Below are 17,807 nucleotides of genomic sequence, written 5' to 3'. Positions count from 1 at the left end.
TTGCAGAACCCATTCATTATCTTGAAAACAGTGTCAAGAGGATGGTGCTAAACCATTCATAAATGATCCACCCCCAAGATCCAATCACCTCCCACCAGGCCCCACCTCAAACACTGGGGATTACAATTCCACAAAAGATTTGGGCAGGGACACAGATCTAAACCCTATCACCAGCCTAAGGTATTTTGTTACAGCAGCGCAAGCAAGACAGGCTGGGGTGGGGGAGAATTCCCACTGACCAGCCTGAGCCCCAGAGCTGCCCTCCCTGCAGAGCTGTTGGGAGAGGAAAGCTCGGAGCCTCCAGGCACAGGAGCTGGGCCCTGGCCTCCCTGGGGGCAGCACTGGCAGGGCCTCCATGGACTGCCTCTCAGCTTCCATCAGCCTCCTCTTCTGAGACTCCCCTTCCCTGTTCCTGCTCCCCACTCAGGCATGTGGAGCCCCCAGATCACTGTAGCCGACCCTCTGGCTCTAGGCCTTTCTGAGGCATTCTCCCCCGGAAGAGTCCACGTTCATGTGGTCATGCCATTATTTTCTGTAACCCCAAGAAATCTGAGATCTAGGTGACGCAGCTGAGTGTTCTTACCTCTCTGCCTTCTCTGTTGCAGGGTCTGTGAGGCTGTGAGGACACTGTTGCTCACAGATTCATGGAAGGGAGGGCGCAGTACCCAGTGACAGGCAGGGGAGGGCACAGCCCCCACTGTGGGGGGTGGGTGGGTGCAGCACCCAGTGAGGGAGGGGAGGGTGCGGCACCCGCTGTGGGTCTCTGCCTGGGCTGTGTTCTGGAGTGGCTGGGGAGCTCCCATGTCATTTATCTTGGCGGGGGTGGGGGTCACTGACATACTCTGTTATGCCCAGAGTGTACGTGTACCATCTGAGGAGTTCTTTTTTTTTTTTTCTTTTGAGACTGAGTCTCACTCTGTCACCCAGGCTGGAGTGCTTTTTTTTGTTTTCTGAGACGGAGCCTTGTTCTGTCACCCAGGCTGGAGTGCGATGGTGCAGTCTCGGCTCACTGCAACTTCCGCCTCCCAGGTTCAAGCGATTCTCCTGCCTCAGCCTCCCGAGTAGCTGGGATTATAGGTGCTGGCCACCACACCTGGCTAATTTTTGTGTTTTTAGTAGAGATGGGGTTTCACCGTGTTGGCCACGCCGGTCTTGAACTCCTGACCTCAGGTGATCTGCACACCTCAGACTCCCAAAGTGTTGGGATTACAAGCGTGAGCCACCGCGCCTGGCCCATCTGAGGAGTTCTGGTGTGTGTGTTGTCATGCCAGCATCACTACAATGGAAACAATGAGCACAGCCAGACCCTCCCACAGTGTCTGCATTCCCTCTGCAGCCCTCCTTCCCCAGGCAACCACTGATGTGCTTCCTGTCATCATGTGTAAGTCTGCACTTTCTTTTTTTTTTTTTTTTTTTGAGATGGAGTCTCGCTCTGTCGCCAGGCTGGAGTGCAGTGGCACAATCTTGGCTCACTGCAACCTCCGCCTCCTGGGTTCAAGTGATTCTCCTGCCTCAGCCTCCCAAGTAGCTGGGACTACAGGCGCACAGCAACACGCCCAGCTAATTTACTTTTTAGACATTTACACAAATGCATTCACATGGTGTGTAGTTTTTGCTTTGATTCTTTCTGTCAGCATAATCACTGTGAGTTTCACCCACGCCGTCACATGGACCAACTGTTAGTTCCCTTTAATTGCTAAGTGAGAGTTGACGTTGGAGTTGATGGTGGTCCCAGGCTTCCAGCAGGTGCTACAGATGCTCAGGGATGGGTGAGTCTCTTGGGAGGGGCAGGGCACAGATAGAGATGACACATGCTGCCGGGTGAAGAGCAGTCACTGGGCCTGGCACCGAGGCAGCAAGCCAGGGTCCCCTCAGCCCCTGGACGGAAGCCCTTCAGCACCCGCGGCTGGGCAGGTGGCCTTGGCTGTCAGCCAGTGGTGGTGCTTCTCCTTGGTGCTCCTAAGCGGGTAAGGTTGTGTCTCAGAAGGGTGACTTTGGTAGTTCATGGAATGTTCTGGAAAGGTGAGTGACCAGCTACAGGAGGTCAGGCAGGAAGCTGTGGCAGCTGCTGAGATGAGAGGAGTGAGGGCCAGGACCACAGCCATAAGGAGGGAAAGAGGGAAGGGCCTGGGGAGGCAGACCCTGTTGGAAGGACCCCACCGAGCCACTGCCTGAGCTGAGTGATGGGAGGTGGCAAGAGGTGGTTAGCGGGAGAATTAAAGACCCAACTTGCTAGGAAACTGGCAGTGCCAGCCACAGAATGTGTGGGCAAGCGGCACCCGGCCTCCGTCCTGGAAAGCACATCACCAGGCTGCGGGTGGAACAAGGCAGTGATGAACTGCAATGAGATTTCCACTTGATTTAGTCTCAGGAAGAGCCTGGACCTTGACCTCACCCTGAGTGACCCTCTGACAAGTGCGGAGGCTGCTGGTGGCTCACGAAAGCAGCTGGGTCTGGTGAGACCACAGGCAGAGCTGGCGCTCAGGCCCATTTCCAACATCTATGATTTATTCCTATAAGGAAATATGTAGCAGTAGGATTTTTTTTCGGGTCTTTCAGACACAGGTGACAGCAGTAGGATTTTGCTGGAAGGCCCCACACGGGTCAGGATTTTACTGTGAATATACTTATATAATGCCTCTCCCATGAGGGAGAAAAGAACATTGAACATAAGGAGCAAGAAAGTTTAACGACAAATACAAGTTTTCTTTTCCCTCTTCATTGAGGATAAAAAATAAATTTTCTAAATCTTAACTATATTTTCCAGGAAAGTGTCTTTTATTCTGCGTTTTCTAGTTTGGAATTCAAGATGTAAGAAGCAGTGTTATTTCACCTTAAATCACTCCTATGAGCCTCTGGTAGACCTGGTGTTCACTGGAAACTGAAGCGTAAGCGACTGGAAACGGAGTGACCAACTCTTCCTGGTCACCTTCCCAGCTTTAGCACTGACAGTCCCATGCCCCGGAAACCCCTCAGTCTCAGGTGGCCTGGGAGGGCTGCTGGCCCTGCTGGAAATCCCCAAGGCTGCAGCCACAGCAAGGCTAGAGACAGGAGCAGATAAGTGCGGCTGCTGCCAGCACGGGCTTGGGGACAAAGGGTGCAAGGACTGCCTTGCCTGCATGACACTACCCGTGTGGCTTTGAACACGCTATCTCTCCTCTCTCAGACTCTCTTTCCATGGGAAAAAATAATAGAAACTACCATGCAGGGTCATCTGAGGGTGAAGTGAGAAGGTCTGTATCGAGGACTAACAAGGCCCCTGTCATGTCACACCCAGTCAAAGGCACTAAAGGGAAAGCTCATACCAGCATGACACAGTCACACCCCAAAACGGCTCTTTCGTCTGCTGCACAGTTTCAATGGAAAGTCAAACTCGGAAACATTTACAAATGGGATCCTAAATAGGACATTTTAACACTCTAGTACTTTAGGATATGGGCAGTAGAAAGAAAATTGATTTAAATTAAGTGAATTTCTTCGATTCATCAGAAGTATGTGAATTAGAGTTACAGGACTATTAATAAAACAATTCTATTCCTCGATCATAAGAATGTGTTTTGAAATCTTACCGTCTTCAGGAACAGTATAATTTGCATATTCTGGGAAATAGTCTTCAATTTTTGATTTCCCTGCCAAGACTTTTTCTGCCAGCATATCTTGTTTGTTCAAGAACAAGATGATAGAAATGGTCCGTAACCACCTAAAAAAGGAAAAATAAACATACAAATTTCACATACACTAGTATATGAAAGTGCCTCTAACACAAAAGTTGCTAAATTAAAAGAATACCATCGTCTTCGTAAAAATGTATAGGATTCAAGAAAAGTTCAGTACACAGTATCCTCATTCCATCTGTAAAGAATGATAAACAAATATAGGTACAGGTTGAGCATCCCTAATCCAAAAACACAAAATCCAAAATGCTTCAAAATCCAAAACTTTTTCAGCACTGACATGATGCTCAAAGGAAATGCTTGTTGGAGCATTTCACACTTTGGATTTTCATATTAGGGATGCTGGACTAGTAAGTATAATGCAACTATTCCAAAAAACAACAACAACAAGAAATCTTAAACACTTTTAGTCCCAAGCATTTCGGATAAGGGATACTCAATCTGTAGTTAAGCACGTTCTAATTCAGTCCCATGGGGGATATAGATTTATTGGAACCAAAGCTAAGATTTACTTATGTAATGAGTTCACTTGAATTTCTGGGGTGTAATTTACCAATAAAAGGTCGGAAAACTCACATTAGTAGTGAAAGTGTTAACAACAACAAAGTAATATATGACTCATTAGCTAATAACACAGAGCTTAACATGCAGCTGGCTTGGTTCTTCTTCCGCCTCCATCACTTCAAAGGAATCAAGCTAACTGATTAGTCTACAGGAATCTTACTATCAATTAATAACACAATCTGGCCAGGTGTGGTGGCTCACGCCTGTAATCCCAGCACTCTGTGGGGCAAAGGTGGGCAGATCACGAGGTCAGGAGTTCGAGACCAGCCTGACCAACACTGTGAAACCCTGTCTCTACTAAAAATACAAAAAGTAGCTGGGCGTGGTGGCACACGCCTGCAGTCCCAGCTACTCGGGAGGCTGAAGCAGGAGAATCACTTGAACTGGGGAGGTGGAGGTTGTGGTGAGCTGAGATTGCACCACTGCACTCCAGCCTGGGGGACAGAGCGAGACTCTATCTCAAAAAAACAAAAACAAAAACAAAAAGAAAACCCACACACACAATCCACTTTCCTGTCAAATGGAAATAGCTTACCTGCTTCTTCTAGTAATAAAATATATAACCTTTGTAAAAACAAATCTTAAATTATAGAAAAACATACAGAAAAAAATCAAATGTAATTATACCCAGAAACAATTACTACAGAAATTTTACGTTTTCATGCCCAAGTGTTTTTCTGTCCTCACACATACTTAAAAACGAGATCATAGTATTTTAAAATCTGCTTTTTCCTATAAGAAGATTGTGGTCATTTTCCCACTTACACATATAGTGTTTATAAATAAATTCGTAATAACTCTATAGTATCCTTCCGTATACCTGGTATTTCCTGACCCTGTTTCTTTCCTATTAACTGTCTTATTACCACGAATTTGAGAATGGTTGTTGAACATTTCATACAAAAACACTTTTCTGATAATCCAAAACTTTTACAAGGTAAACTTATGTTTCCTCTCCTCCTTGGTATATTTATTCCAAAATATTTCAGAAGAAACTTTGATTTCTAACTATATATGTATGTATTGTGTGTGTGTGTGCTAAATATTCCTTTCTGAAATAATCACTTCTGCCAATCTGCAATGCTAGTAGTTTCAAACATGATTATGTGGTGATTATGAGCTGTAAGGGATCTTAGAGATCATCTAGTTATTAGTGGATGTCCTAAACTGGTACTTTATTTATTTATTTTCAAAATTAAAAATTTTTTTTTTTTACTTTTTGAGACAGAGTCTCACTCTGTTGCCCAGGCTGGAGTTCAGTGGTGCGATCTCAGCTCACTGCAACCTCCACCTCCCGGGTTCAAGCGATTCTCCTGCCTCAGCCTCCCGAGTAGCTGGGACTACAGGCACCCACCACCACTCCTGGCTAATTTTTGTAGTTTTAGTAGAGACAGGGTTTCACCATATTGGCCAGGTTGGTCTCAAACTCCTGATCTCAGGTGATCTGCCTGCCTTGGCCTCCCAAAGTGCTGGGATTACAGGTGTGAGCCACTGTTCCCGGCCCCTAAACTGGTACTTCCTAAATTTTAAAAACCAAACAAAACCTATTTTGAACCCTAGATATAGAGTCATCCCTTGATACTCGTGGGGGATTGGTCTAGGACTCCCTATGAAAACCAAAATTTGAGGAGGCTCCCTTATATGAAATGGTGTAGTATTTGCATATAAACCATGCACATCCTCCCGTATGCTTAAATCATCTCCAATTACCTATAATACCTAACACAATGTAAAAGCTAGGTAAGTACTTGTTATACTGTATTGTTTGTTTGTATTATTTTTTAGTCTAATTTTTTTATTTGCTCAATTTTTTATTTTAATTAATTAAGTTTTTTGAGACAGAGTCTCCCTCTGTCGCCCAGACTGACGTGCAGTGATGCAATCTCAGCTCACTGTAACCTCCGCCTCCTGGGCTCAAGTGATTCTCCTGCCTCAGCTTCCCAAGTAGCTGGGACTACAAGTGCGCCCCACCACGCCTGACTAATTTTTGTATTTTTTGTAGAGATGGGGTTTCAACATGTTGCCCAGATTGGTCTCCAATTCCTGAGCTCAAGCAATTCCCCCATCTCAGCCTCCCAAAGTGCTGGGATTATAGGCGTATGCCACTGTAATCTTGTATTATTTTTTATTGTTGTACTGATATCTTATTTTTGAATATTTTCAATCTGTGGTTGGTTGAATCCGCAGATGTGGAACCTGAAGATATGGAAGGCCGAATGTAATCTTAGGCTTTCAAAACAGAGACTTAAATTTTTTTGACAAAGAACTATCAGAACTTCATCAAAGAATACTCCACACTGGCCGGGTGCAGTGGCTCACGCCTGTAATCCCAGCACTTTGGGAGGCCGAGGTGGGCGGATCACGAGGTCAGGAGATCAAGACCATCCTGGCTAACATGGTGAAACCCGGTCTCTACTAAAAATACAAAATATTAGCTGGAAGTGGTGGCGGGCGCCTGTAGTCTCAGCTACTTGGGAGGCTGAGGAAGGAGAACGGCATGAACCCGGGAGATGGAGCTTGCAGTGGGCCGAGATGGCGCCACTGCACTCCAGCCTGGGCGACAGAGCGAGACTCTATCTCAAAATAAAATAAAATAAAATAATAAAAAAAGAATATTCCACATTTTAAGTATATCTATACAGTAGATGAACTAAAAGAGATATTTCGTACGGTTCTGGATTTATCAGTAAAGAGTGTGTGTGGGTGTGGGTGTGGGTGTAGGTGTGTGTGTAGGTGTGTGTGTGTTTTGAGACAAGGTCTTGCTCTGTTGCCCAGGCAGGAGTGCAGTAGTGTGATCTCAGCTCATTGCAACCCTCACCTCCTGGGCTCAAGTGATCCTCCTACCTCAAGCTCCTGAGTCACTGGGCAGGTGTGCACCACCACGCCTGGCTAATTTTTGTATTTTTTGTAGAGACAGGGTTTCTCCATGTTGCCCAGGCTAGTCTCCAACTGCTGAGCTCAAGTGACACACCTGCCTCGGCCTCCCAGTGTTGAGATTACAGGTGTGAGCCACAACACCTGGCCTGAGCGTATTTTTAACAAAAGAAAATTTGCAATCCAATGGTGAGACTGAATTTGCTATTTTTGTCACCTGTTGTTCCAGATGCTTTCAAAAAGATCGAGGGACTCTCTCAGCCTGTTGGTGTTGTTATCTTCTCGAATCACCATGTTGTAGCTACTGCAGGCTGCGACGTAAATGATAGCTGTGACATCTTGGTGGGGAGAAAAAAGAACGCACCTCAGTTAGACACCCTCGCTGTGGAGCTACAAGAAAGTACACACCCAGCAGCTACTCAGTTCCACAAAAACATTCATTCAGTGATAGGACTATTCAGTCACAGAACAGCCTGCATGTGCGCCGCGCGCACCACTGGTTGCTTCAGTAACGCACTTGATGAAGAGCCCACCCCAAAAGACACATGTAAATTTGGGATGCTTAAATGCTTTTTTTTTTTGAGATGGAGTTTCACTCTTGTCTCCCAGGCTGGAGTGCAATGGCATGATCTTGGCTCACTGCAACTTCCGCCTCCCAGGTTCAAGTGATTCTCCTGCCTCAGCCTCCCTAGTAGCTAGGATTACAGGCATGTGTCACCACGCCTGGCTAATTTTTGTATTTTTGTATTTTTTTCCGAGACAGAGTTTCACTCTTGTTGCCCAGGCTGGAGTGCAGTGGCGCAATCTTGGCTCACTGCAACCTCCGCCTCCCAGGTTCAGGTGATTCTCCTGCCTCAGCCTCCCGAGTAGCTGGGATTACAGGCGTGCGCCATAACACCCGGCTAATTTTCGCATTTTTAGTAGAGACGGGGTTTCACCGTGTTGGTCAGGCTGGTCTTGAACTCCTGACCTCAGGTGATCCACCCACCCCGGCCTCCCAAAGTGCTGGGATTACAGGCTTGAGCTACCACACCCGGCTAATTTTTGTATTTTTTTTTTTTTTTTTGACAGTGTCTCACTCTTTCTCCCAGGCCGGACTGCTACAGTGGTGTGATCTCAGCTCACTGCAAGCTCCGCCTCCTGGGTTCACGCCATTCTCCTGCCTCAGTCTCCTGAGTAGCTGGGACTACAGGCGCCCACCACCGCACCCGGATAATTTTTTGTATTTTTAGTAGAGACGGGGTTTCACCGTGTTAGCCAAGATGGTCTCGATCTCCTGACCTCGTGATCCACCCGCCTCGGCCTCCCAAAGTGCTGGGATTACAGGCGTGAGCCACCATGCCCGGCCTAATTTTTGTATTTTTAATAGAGCCCCAGTTTCGCCATGTTGGCCAGGCTGGTCTTGAATTCCTGACTTCAGGTTATCCACCCTCCTTGGCCCCCCAAGGTGCTGGGATTATGGGCATTAGCCACCGTGCCAGGCCCTTAAATGCTTTTTTAAATGAGATTAGTATCTAAGGAAGGAGCATCATAATCTATAAATGCTATACTTTACATACTAGTTAGAGATTATCTAATTCAAAAATAGTTAAGCACAGCAGTGCTGAGTGTTAGAATTCACTCCCATTTTCTTGAGAGAGCATAAAAAAATCACCGTTAAAGCACTGGATCCATTTTCTCCTCTCATCCCTCTGGCCACCAACATCAAACATGCTGTGGAAGAGCAAGAGGAACACAATTATTTCGGGGAAGCAGGGGACAATGGCACACGTGCTTGCTTTCCTCTTTAGCTATTAGCAGGTTCCAGCGTTCACACATGGGTCTTGAGTCAAGCTTGGGTCACTGGCCTGCACCATCACTCCCTGTGTGATCCTGGACTACAAGTGGCTCCACCTCTCTCAGCCGCAGTCCCTCCTCAGTCACCCCACAGTGGGGCTACAGGGGTGAGAGATCAAGCAGACAGCAGTCGGCAGTGTCAGAGGTCCCACAGTAGGTCCTTAATAAATCCAGTGTTTACTAGCTCAGTAATGCTAGAGGTTACTTGCTCAGACACTCAGGCCTCTCCGAGTACAAGCTAAGTCACTGCCCAGGGCAGATCCTTCCTATGATTTGTTCCAGCTCTCAGGACACTGTGTCTTCTCTCCCCTGGAGAATTGAGAAAGGCTCCTTGCTGATCTGTCTACACTACATGCATCTTATCTCTAGCCACCTCTGCCTGGTGACCTGTACTGGGTCTTGATCACGCCTGGATTCAGTGCAGGCTGCTCTGCCCAGCCCGAGCTGCTTCCCGGTCTCGCCCAGCCAAGGTGACCTCAGCCAGTTCTCTCAGAATTTCTCAGCTGCACCCTGCACTTCATCAGGCCAGGTCCAGGCCCCTCTTCTCACAGCCCCTGCTCAGCACACCCTGTGGCCTAAGGCATTTCTCCCTGGGAGAGTTTCTCTACCTACCCAGATTCTGCTGGATCTTTCCAACCTTCGCAGGCTTCCCTGGCTCTGAGATTTCTCCCCTCCCTAAACATAGTGCATGTGCCTTAGGACCACACGGGCTAGACTTTTTTGTCCTGGGTGGGTATGTTGCTGATCCTATTAGAATTTAATCCGTAGGCTTTGCATTAGCACACGTGGGGCACACTGAGGTACCTGATGAAAATGGATGAGCTGATGAGCAGAATTCTTTCAAACAAAATCACAAATGTGAGATACAGCTTCATTGTTAGTAATTCCACTATGCCAGGGACTTGGTTATGATGTGGGCAAAACCACAAGTCACGCCAACTCCATACTGCACTGTGCGCCTCACAGCAGAGAGACATAGCTGGCTTTTATCCAGCCTGACAGTGGCCATGTGAAGGGTTCTTGGGAAATCTGGAAGTAGGTGCCTGTCACCTGTGCACTGGGGAAAGCGCTGGGCACTGCAGGAGTCTCAGAACACACTGAAGATCATGAAACTCTTGCTTTAAGGGACCTCATCCTTGAGGTCCCTTAGAATCGAGTCAGACATGCTGAGGGTGACTGGGCAAGGTAAAGGGCAGTATACCATCAATGGCTGCATAGTAGATGCAATGGGAATTCTAAAGGGTCATCATGGGCTGAGATTTGAGGGATGCTTGGATGCTTTTTTTATTTTTAGAGTCAGGGTCTTACTCTGTCACCCAGGCTGGAGTGAAATGGCCTAATCATGGCCCACTGCAGCCTTGAATTCCTGGGCTTAAGAGATCCTCCCACCTCAGCCTCCTGAGTAGCTAGGACCACAGGTATACGCCATCAAACTTGGCTAATTTTTTTTTTTTTTTTGGTAGAGACAGGGTCTTGCTATGTTGCCCAGGCTGGTCTTGAACACCTGGTCTCAAGCAATCCTACTGCCTTTGCCTCCCAAAGTGCTGAGATTACAGGCGTGAACCACTATGCCTGGCCTGAAGGAAGCTTTGATAGATTTGTGGGGTTTGCTTAGCACAGGTGGCATCTGAGGCTCAGAGGACAAGATGAACAGAAGCGCTGCGGCAGGAAAAGCTGGGAGAACTGGAAGGGTCCTGACAACAGCCCAGCCTGGTGAGGCAGGTGGCAGGTGACAAAGCAGGCCTGGGGACGGGGCTGGTCACAGGTGGAGGGCTTGGGTCATAGGGTGCACAGGCAGTAGTGAGCCCCAAACCTTTTTCAGCAGAGGAACAGCACGATCCAGGCCATGCTGTGGGAAGATTCATTTCGTGGCACTGAGAAGGGCGACTGAAATGGGTAAGCCAGAGGACAGGAGACCAGCCAGGGCTCTGCCGAGAGAGTCTAGGGGCGGGGGAAGTGATGGAGCAGGACTAGGGTGATAGCTATGAGGATGGAAAAGAGCTTTGTGGAGGGAGAATTAACATCTTATCATGAGGGAGAAAAATGAAGAAAGTAAGCTCATTTGGCCGAGTTTGCAGTTGGGCAACCCAAGAGACGGGCTGGAGACACACATAGACTGCTCATTTCAGTTTTCAAACTGTGACTGTGCATCTGAAAGATCAAAATTTCATGAGTCTCCTGATCTAAAAAAAGGGCCAATCAAATCTACAACTCAGATGCAAACGCTGCCTTCCTTTCAGGTGTCCTCATTTCTACTTTAAAGTAGGCAGTAAAATCAACACTTCAACTCTAGCTAGAGTTCAAATTTCACCCCAGCTGCCCTTACCTGAAAGGGCAGCCATGCACATTCAGGAATGAAGCCCCCTTAAACCTCACAGCCCTTGGGCTCTGGGACATCATGTGGCCCTGGGACATCATGTGGCCCTGGGCCACGCAGCTTTTAACAACATACTCACTGGAAGTTTACTTTGTCCACTTGGAATCGTGTCTCAAAAATCCCAGATGTCAGAACTCTGCATCTGAGGAGGTCCTGGGAACAAGAAGAGGGAAGCAAGCTGAGTTACATTACTGTTCTTCTTCAAAGTAAAGCCCGGGTATAACTATACATCACCAACATTTTTCAAATAATTTGTTCCACTGTAAAGGAAACAACAATAAAGAACCAACACTGGCCGAGCATGGTGACTCATGCCTGTAATCCCAGCACTTTGGGAGGCTGAGGTGGGCAGATCACCTGAGGTCAGGAGTTAAGACAAGCCTGGCCAACATGGTGAAACCCTATCTCTACTAAAAATACAAGAAAACCAAATTAGCCAGGTGTGGTCACGGGCAGCTGTAATCCCAGCTACTTGGGAAGCTGAGGCAGGAGAATCGCTTGAACCCAGGAGGCAGAGGTTGCAGGGAGCTGAGATCGCGCCATTGCATTCCAGCCTGGGTGACGAGTGAGACTCCGTCTCAAAAAAAAAAAAAAAAAAAGAACTCAGACGAATGTTCTCTGTTTTATCCTCCAGAGAAAGCCACAGTTAATGTGTTGGTTTGGCCCCGAGAGACCTGATAACTGTGCTTTTGTTTTAAGACTTAAAATCATGTCTGCAAGAATCTTACTAACATATATCTGACAACCACAGTCAGGTCATCAGCATTCCAGAGGGACATCCCTGCCGGTGCTCTGTTGGCTTGGGTGAAACTCACGATGGCTTGGGTGAGAAACCAAAGGAAGTATAACTCTGCACTCACAAGTCTTCAGCCTTATGAACTGGATGCTAGTTGATTTCATTTATTCTCTCTTCCCTGCACATTTCTGTTTCCTCCAAGATAAAAGATGTGGTACCCCGAGGGGACGAGAAAGCCAGGCAGCCTCACAAAGCTGGCATTCCTGGTACATTTGGCAGATGTCAGAGTTTGTTTTTTTTTCTGATCACCAAATCCATTTGATTTTAAGGAAGCAGCCATTCTGTAATAATTCTTGAACATGGGAGGTGGTCCTCCCATTTTAGTATAACGAGAACTGTTTAGGACAGGTAAGTTAGTTGAGGGACTGACTCAAGACGAGGAAGCCTCCATTGCTTTGTTAGATAATTTCAGACTCTCAGGATCAGCCTTAGAGGATAAACTTCATCGGAGAGAGAGAAGCTCAGGCCTCAGACCTCCCACCTTGGGGACCCAGGGCCAAGGCCTTGCAGGGAATACAGACTCTGGGGGAAGTTTGGAGAGTGTGGTTTGAACAGAGATATCCCTCTAGCTTCCTTGGGGTTCACTGGCTCTAGAAGCACCTGAAGGCTCCTGAATTGAGCAATCCGGGGGCTCTCCAAGTCTCTGCAGCTGCCCGAGGGTCGAAGGGGCACAAAGATTCCCTCTCTGCTATTTAAAAATTGGTGGAGTGGGCCGGGCGCCGTAGCTCACGCCTGTAATCCCAGCACTTTGGGAGGCCAAGGCAGGTGGATCACTTGAGGTCAGGAGTTTGAGACCAGTCTGGCCAACATGGCAAAACCCTGTCTCCACTAAAAATACAAAAATTAGCTGGGCGAGGTGGCAGGCACCTGTAATCCCAGCTACTTGGAAGGCTGAGGCAGGAGAATCGCTTGAACTTGGGAGGCGGAGGTTGCAGTGAGCAGAGATTGCACCATTGCACTCCAGTCTGGGCGACAGAGCAAGACTCCATTTCAAAAAAAAAAAAAGAAAAAAAAAAGGTGGAGTGCTTTTTTGACTCAACCCAAAGGGGATGCTCTGGGTCACACCTGGAAAGTTCTATGTGATATGGGACCACCCAGGCCTGGGGCCACAAACAGAATGGGTGTAGTTTATGAAGCCAGGAAGTAAAGACTTCGCTTTCCTGAGGACAGCTCCAGGAGGAAAAGGAACGCCATATTCCTTATCTGCAGATAAACTCATTTGCATGCTGGCAATTTTGATAACCACTAAGTGCTAGAGTCAGGGAAGCAAGGCACAAGGTTTGATGACCAATCCACGCACACACACACAAGGCAGTACAAACGATTTGCAAAAAGTAGGTATCTTCAGGATTTTCCCTTAATTCATTCTGAAATAATTATTAAATCATATTGGAAATGAATCTCAAAATTTCTGGTGTGTGGTGGGGGACCCTAATTCCACGTACCTGGTCTGTGGGTGTGTAGTCAACCAAGCTGACGCTGTCGATTCTTTCCAGGAAGCTGCAAAGAAAGCCAGCAAGGGTTGAGGCCTGTTCTCTGCCCACTTTCCCCTGGGGTTGGGGGGAAATTAATGGGACATCACCCAAGTACAGCAAGGATGGGGCAGGCCAAGAAGCTGAAGTGAGTTCTTACTTTGTTTCCTGAATTTGTATCTGTCTAGATAATGCAACATTCTTGACCCAGGGACGGAGAACTGCATTCTTTTTTTTTTTTTTATGTTGCCTTCTCCCTTCTCTTCTCCACTGCCATAGGGCTGGGGGTGGGGGCTACTCAGAAACTGGGAGACAGCATGGAGCCTCCCTTCCAAGGCTAAGCGAGTACAAGAACGTGTTGCAATGTAAACAAAACATGGAAGGTGATAGATGTCCCTTTAGTTTCCTAATCAAATCCAGATGTTGTTTGTGTGTGTGTGTGTGTGTGTGTGTGTATGACTGTGTGAATATGTGTAAGAGCAAATGAGTGCGGAGAGCGAGTATGTGGTGTGCAAGAGTAAATGTGTAAAAGTGTAAGGGTGAGTGAGAGTATGTGCGGAAAGTGTGCGAGAGCGAGAATGTGAGTGTGCATATGTGAGTGTGCGTGCTGGCAAACCTGGTGACGCCTGTTGGTGTCAGATCTGCCTGGCACCCGCTGTGTCCCACACAAGGCAGGACGGGAGCCTAGGAAGGCTGTGCGCCGCTCTTGGGTGATGACCCTTCTGAGAGGGAGCTGGGAGGCTGCCGAGCTCCCTCTCCTGAGTGACCATGGCCCCTGCACAGGCCTCCCCCGCCCTCTGTGTGCCAGCCTGGCTTTACCAAGTCATCTATCCAGGCTGCACGTTTCCCACTGAGTCTTGGTTGATCTGTTGTTATTTATCTTCTCCACTAACATGTTAGGCCCTCAGGGCAGGTCTCTGTCTTGTCCACCTGGGAGTCCCCAGCACCTAGTGCAGGCCTGGCCCCAGTAAATATGGTGGAATGAACCAGTGTCCTCTGTCCCCTTCTCCTTCTGCAGCTGGGACAGGTGACCATTAAGGGCTGAGAGGGTGGGCCCCTCGGGAACCAACAAGTGCTGGGAATGGGTTAACTGGCGAGCAGGGGACAATTCTGGAGACAGAGGGGCAGCAGGGGCTCTAGAAGGAGAAGGAGAGCAAGCAGGAGGGAGAGGTCGGGGAGGCCCAGGCTCTCTGTTGGCGCTGGCGTTGACGGGAGGCCCCGGTACTGAGGAGACAGGATGGATGGCCTGGAGGCTGTGCTGGCTCCCTGCCTGCCGTGTCAGTTGGCTGGTTCTGTCCCTGGGCAGGTAGAGGCAGCAGACATGTGCCCATGAGCATTTCATGCAGAGGAGGGGATGTTGCCTCCCCATCCTCCCACACCAGCTCCTCTGCAGGTGCCTGTGAACCTCAGTGTGGGCAAGAGGGAGACGAAAGGGTTCAGAACACAAAACGCCACCCCAAAATGAGCCCTTCAGTATGTTGACTCATTGCAGCTGAAGGCACTTGAGAAGCCTCAGATGCAAGGCTGGCTGGCTGACCTCCCGCTCTGTCCCAAAAAGCAGGTCATGAAATCATCCATAAGAAACGTGCCCGCCCCATACCAGGAAGAGAATGTTCTTATCACCAGGGGCTGGGAGTCCACCCCGAAACTGATCTGTACAAACCCACCAAAATAACCCTTGTCTTTCATTAGTCACAGCCCCACAATGACCGCCCCTAGAAACTTGAACCTTTCTCCTTTGTCACGTCTCCATAAATTTATCATCTTTTGTTAAAAGGGTATATTAGCTCTCAGTCCCAACGGCTTCTTTGGGTCTTCATTTTTCTTATGAAAGTTCCCGTGTGCATGTAAAAATATTAAATAAAATGTATATGCTTTCCTCCTGTTAATCCGTCTTTGTTAGTTCACTCGGCTACAGAACCTAACGAGAAAAAGGGAAGTTCTTTTTCCTTCCCTATAGAGGTCAAAAGGGTCCATTTTAGGAACCACTTGGCCAAAGACAGTAAGACTACATAATTTCCTTGGACATCTTAACTCCTTCCTTTTGGAAAGCTAGAGACAGTCCCTAGTGGCCAAAACTGAGGTGTGGCCATGGGATGACATTTTGGCAGCCTTCACCCATGAACTTGGGTTTGGCACCCCCAGGGCAAGTAACCCAGAAGCAGAATACACAAAGGGGCAGGAGTGGATCTGCTGGTGTTTGGGATGGCCTTTCATAGGGATAGGAAGCAGTGGGGGGCAACTGTGACCTCAACTGTCATGAATGAGTCATTTCCCTGGAAGCCAAGGGAAACAGGCTATGGGAGTGGTGTCTGTGACTGCATTGTCTGGTGCTCAGTCATTAAAGAATGTCGGCCAGGTGCAGTGGTGCACGCCTTTAATCCCAGCACTTTGGGAGGTGGAGGTGGGTGGATCGCCTGAGGTCAGGAGTTCCAGACCAACCTAGACAACATTGTGAAACCCCGTCTCTATGAAAAATACAAAAATTAGCCAGGTGTGGTGGCACGCATGCCTGTAATCCCAGCTACTTGGGAGGCTGAGGCAGGAGAATCGCTTGAACCCAGGAGGCAGAGGTTGTAGTGAGCCGAGATCACACCACTGCACTCCAGCCTGGGCGATAGAGTGAGACTCCGTCTCAAAAAAAAAAAAAAAAAGAATGTCAACTGCTCCTGGCTCCGCAGAGATGTGGCCCAGGTGACAGGGCTATTGAGAGGCCAAAGGGACCCTGATCAGCCAGTAGTGTCTTTGGAATAGGTGCTGCAAGCTCTGGGAGGTGCTACTGCGCACCAGAAGGTTGGTGAGTTGGCCAAGGGTGTGGAGCTGGCTCCAGAGGGGAAGGAACAAAGGGAAGGGACCCTCCGGGAGCTGGAGAGACTTGGGAGCCTGGAGGCAGCAATTCCCTGCCATTGCCTGAGGCCTGGTTTGGAAAGTACAATGCAAGGCCTGGTTTGGAAAGTACATGGTGGTTGCTGGCCTGGAATGTGGTGGGGTGAAGAGCGTGGTGGAAGGACACACTGAGTTCCTGACCATCCAGCAACAAAGGAGCAAAAAGACCTTGGAATCCATGAGCAGGTAGGAGAAATTTCTGCCGGGGTGGGATGGGAGCTCTGAACTGGGGCTGGACAGTCAGACGGATTTCTGGGTGAGAAGGCTGCTTCCCTCACAGGCCATGTGAGCTACAACAGTTGTATTCAGAAATGGTCGCGACTTTTGACAGGGTCCAGAACAAGGGATACAGAAGTGAATTCGCTCTGATGAAAAGAGCTGGAAGGAACTGAAAATTAAATATGAAGCCTGTGGCTATAGTTAGAGTTTAGGAAGTAACCTATTTAAAATGGGAAGCACATAGGTTGGAGGTAGGTGGGTGAATGTATTCAGATGATAATAACTAGTCTCAGTAGAAAGAATGAAGTATGGTTAACCAAAAAATGCCTCTGGAGTGCTAGAGAGATGTGATGAGAGGATGTGTGAGTGCATCTTCCTTGCACTATGAAAGACCAGTGACTTTGAGATGCTGACAGTGATGAGGCTGGTGGGTCTTCTCCTGTCGCCAACCTCCAAAATGGATATTCAGAGTCCTTCCAGCTCTGATTCTGAGAGATCTAAGTGAGACGTGGGAGGTCTCATTGAACACTTCTAAGAGCTGCTTCTGATTTGTTACTGATGCTGAATGGTACCCTGAGTTCATGCATTTCAAGTTTGTGCAATGAAAATAAAATGTGAAAATTCATCCCAAAATGTGAATATGCCCCCAATTATTTGAAAGACTTTCTAAGGAATAAATAATAGAGTTGTAGATTTCTGCCAGCCTTCTGCCTTGATCCTTGTTTCAACTGGCATATTTCCAAGCACGTTGCAGAAGTACTTTTTCAAATTGGGGCTTCTGTGATTACATACGTAGAGAGAATTTTAAAGGGGGTCTCCCAAATCATACACAGAATTTTGCATATGATTACATTTTAAAGGGTTATAACATTGCCTCCTTAAATATGCCACTGCATGCTGACCAGAAGAATTAAGCAGATCTAAAAATCCCTTGCAGACTATTCACTCCAACATTAGATGCAGAGTTGCAAAACTATACCAAATTAGCATTGTAAAAAATCACTTGCATTGTAGACACTATAAGGAAGTAGTTAAAAAGAAATTTACTTTGATTTTTTTTTTCATTATTTCCTGTGACAGCTGAGGACGCTCGTGTTTGCAGAAATGTT

The 17,807-nt window shown here is 47.7% G+C and overlaps 1 protein-coding gene across 2 annotated transcripts in view; it reads right to left on the bottom strand.

The window, feature by feature from the left end:
* GNAL (G protein subunit alpha L) overlaps nt 1-17,807 on the bottom strand; it is a 200,266-nt gene that overhangs the window by 8,233 nt on the left and 174,226 nt on the right. For both annotated transcript variants that reach the window (XM_054460592.2, XM_054460595.1), the window contains 5 exons: nt 13,567-13,621; nt 11,405-11,478; nt 8,767-8,825; nt 7,330-7,450; nt 3,570-3,700 (listed from right to left, as the gene is read on the bottom strand). In XM_054460592.2, coding sequence (XP_054316567.1) covers nt 3,570-3,700; nt 7,330-7,450; nt 8,767-8,825; nt 11,405-11,478; nt 13,567-13,621 — 440 coding nt within the window. The remainder of the gene's footprint in view (nt 1-3,569; nt 3,701-7,329; nt 7,451-8,766; nt 8,826-11,404; nt 11,479-13,566; nt 13,622-17,807) is intronic.

The sequence above is a fragment of the Pongo pygmaeus genome, chromosome 17, assembly GCF_028885625.2.
Source record: "Pongo pygmaeus isolate AG05252 chromosome 17, NHGRI_mPonPyg2-v2.0_pri, whole genome shotgun sequence".
NCBI lineage: Eukaryota > Metazoa > Chordata > Mammalia > Primates > Hominidae > Pongo > Pongo pygmaeus.
The sequence above is the reverse complement of the archived record's forward strand: the minus strand, read 5'-3'. Positions and strand labels throughout refer to the sequence as shown.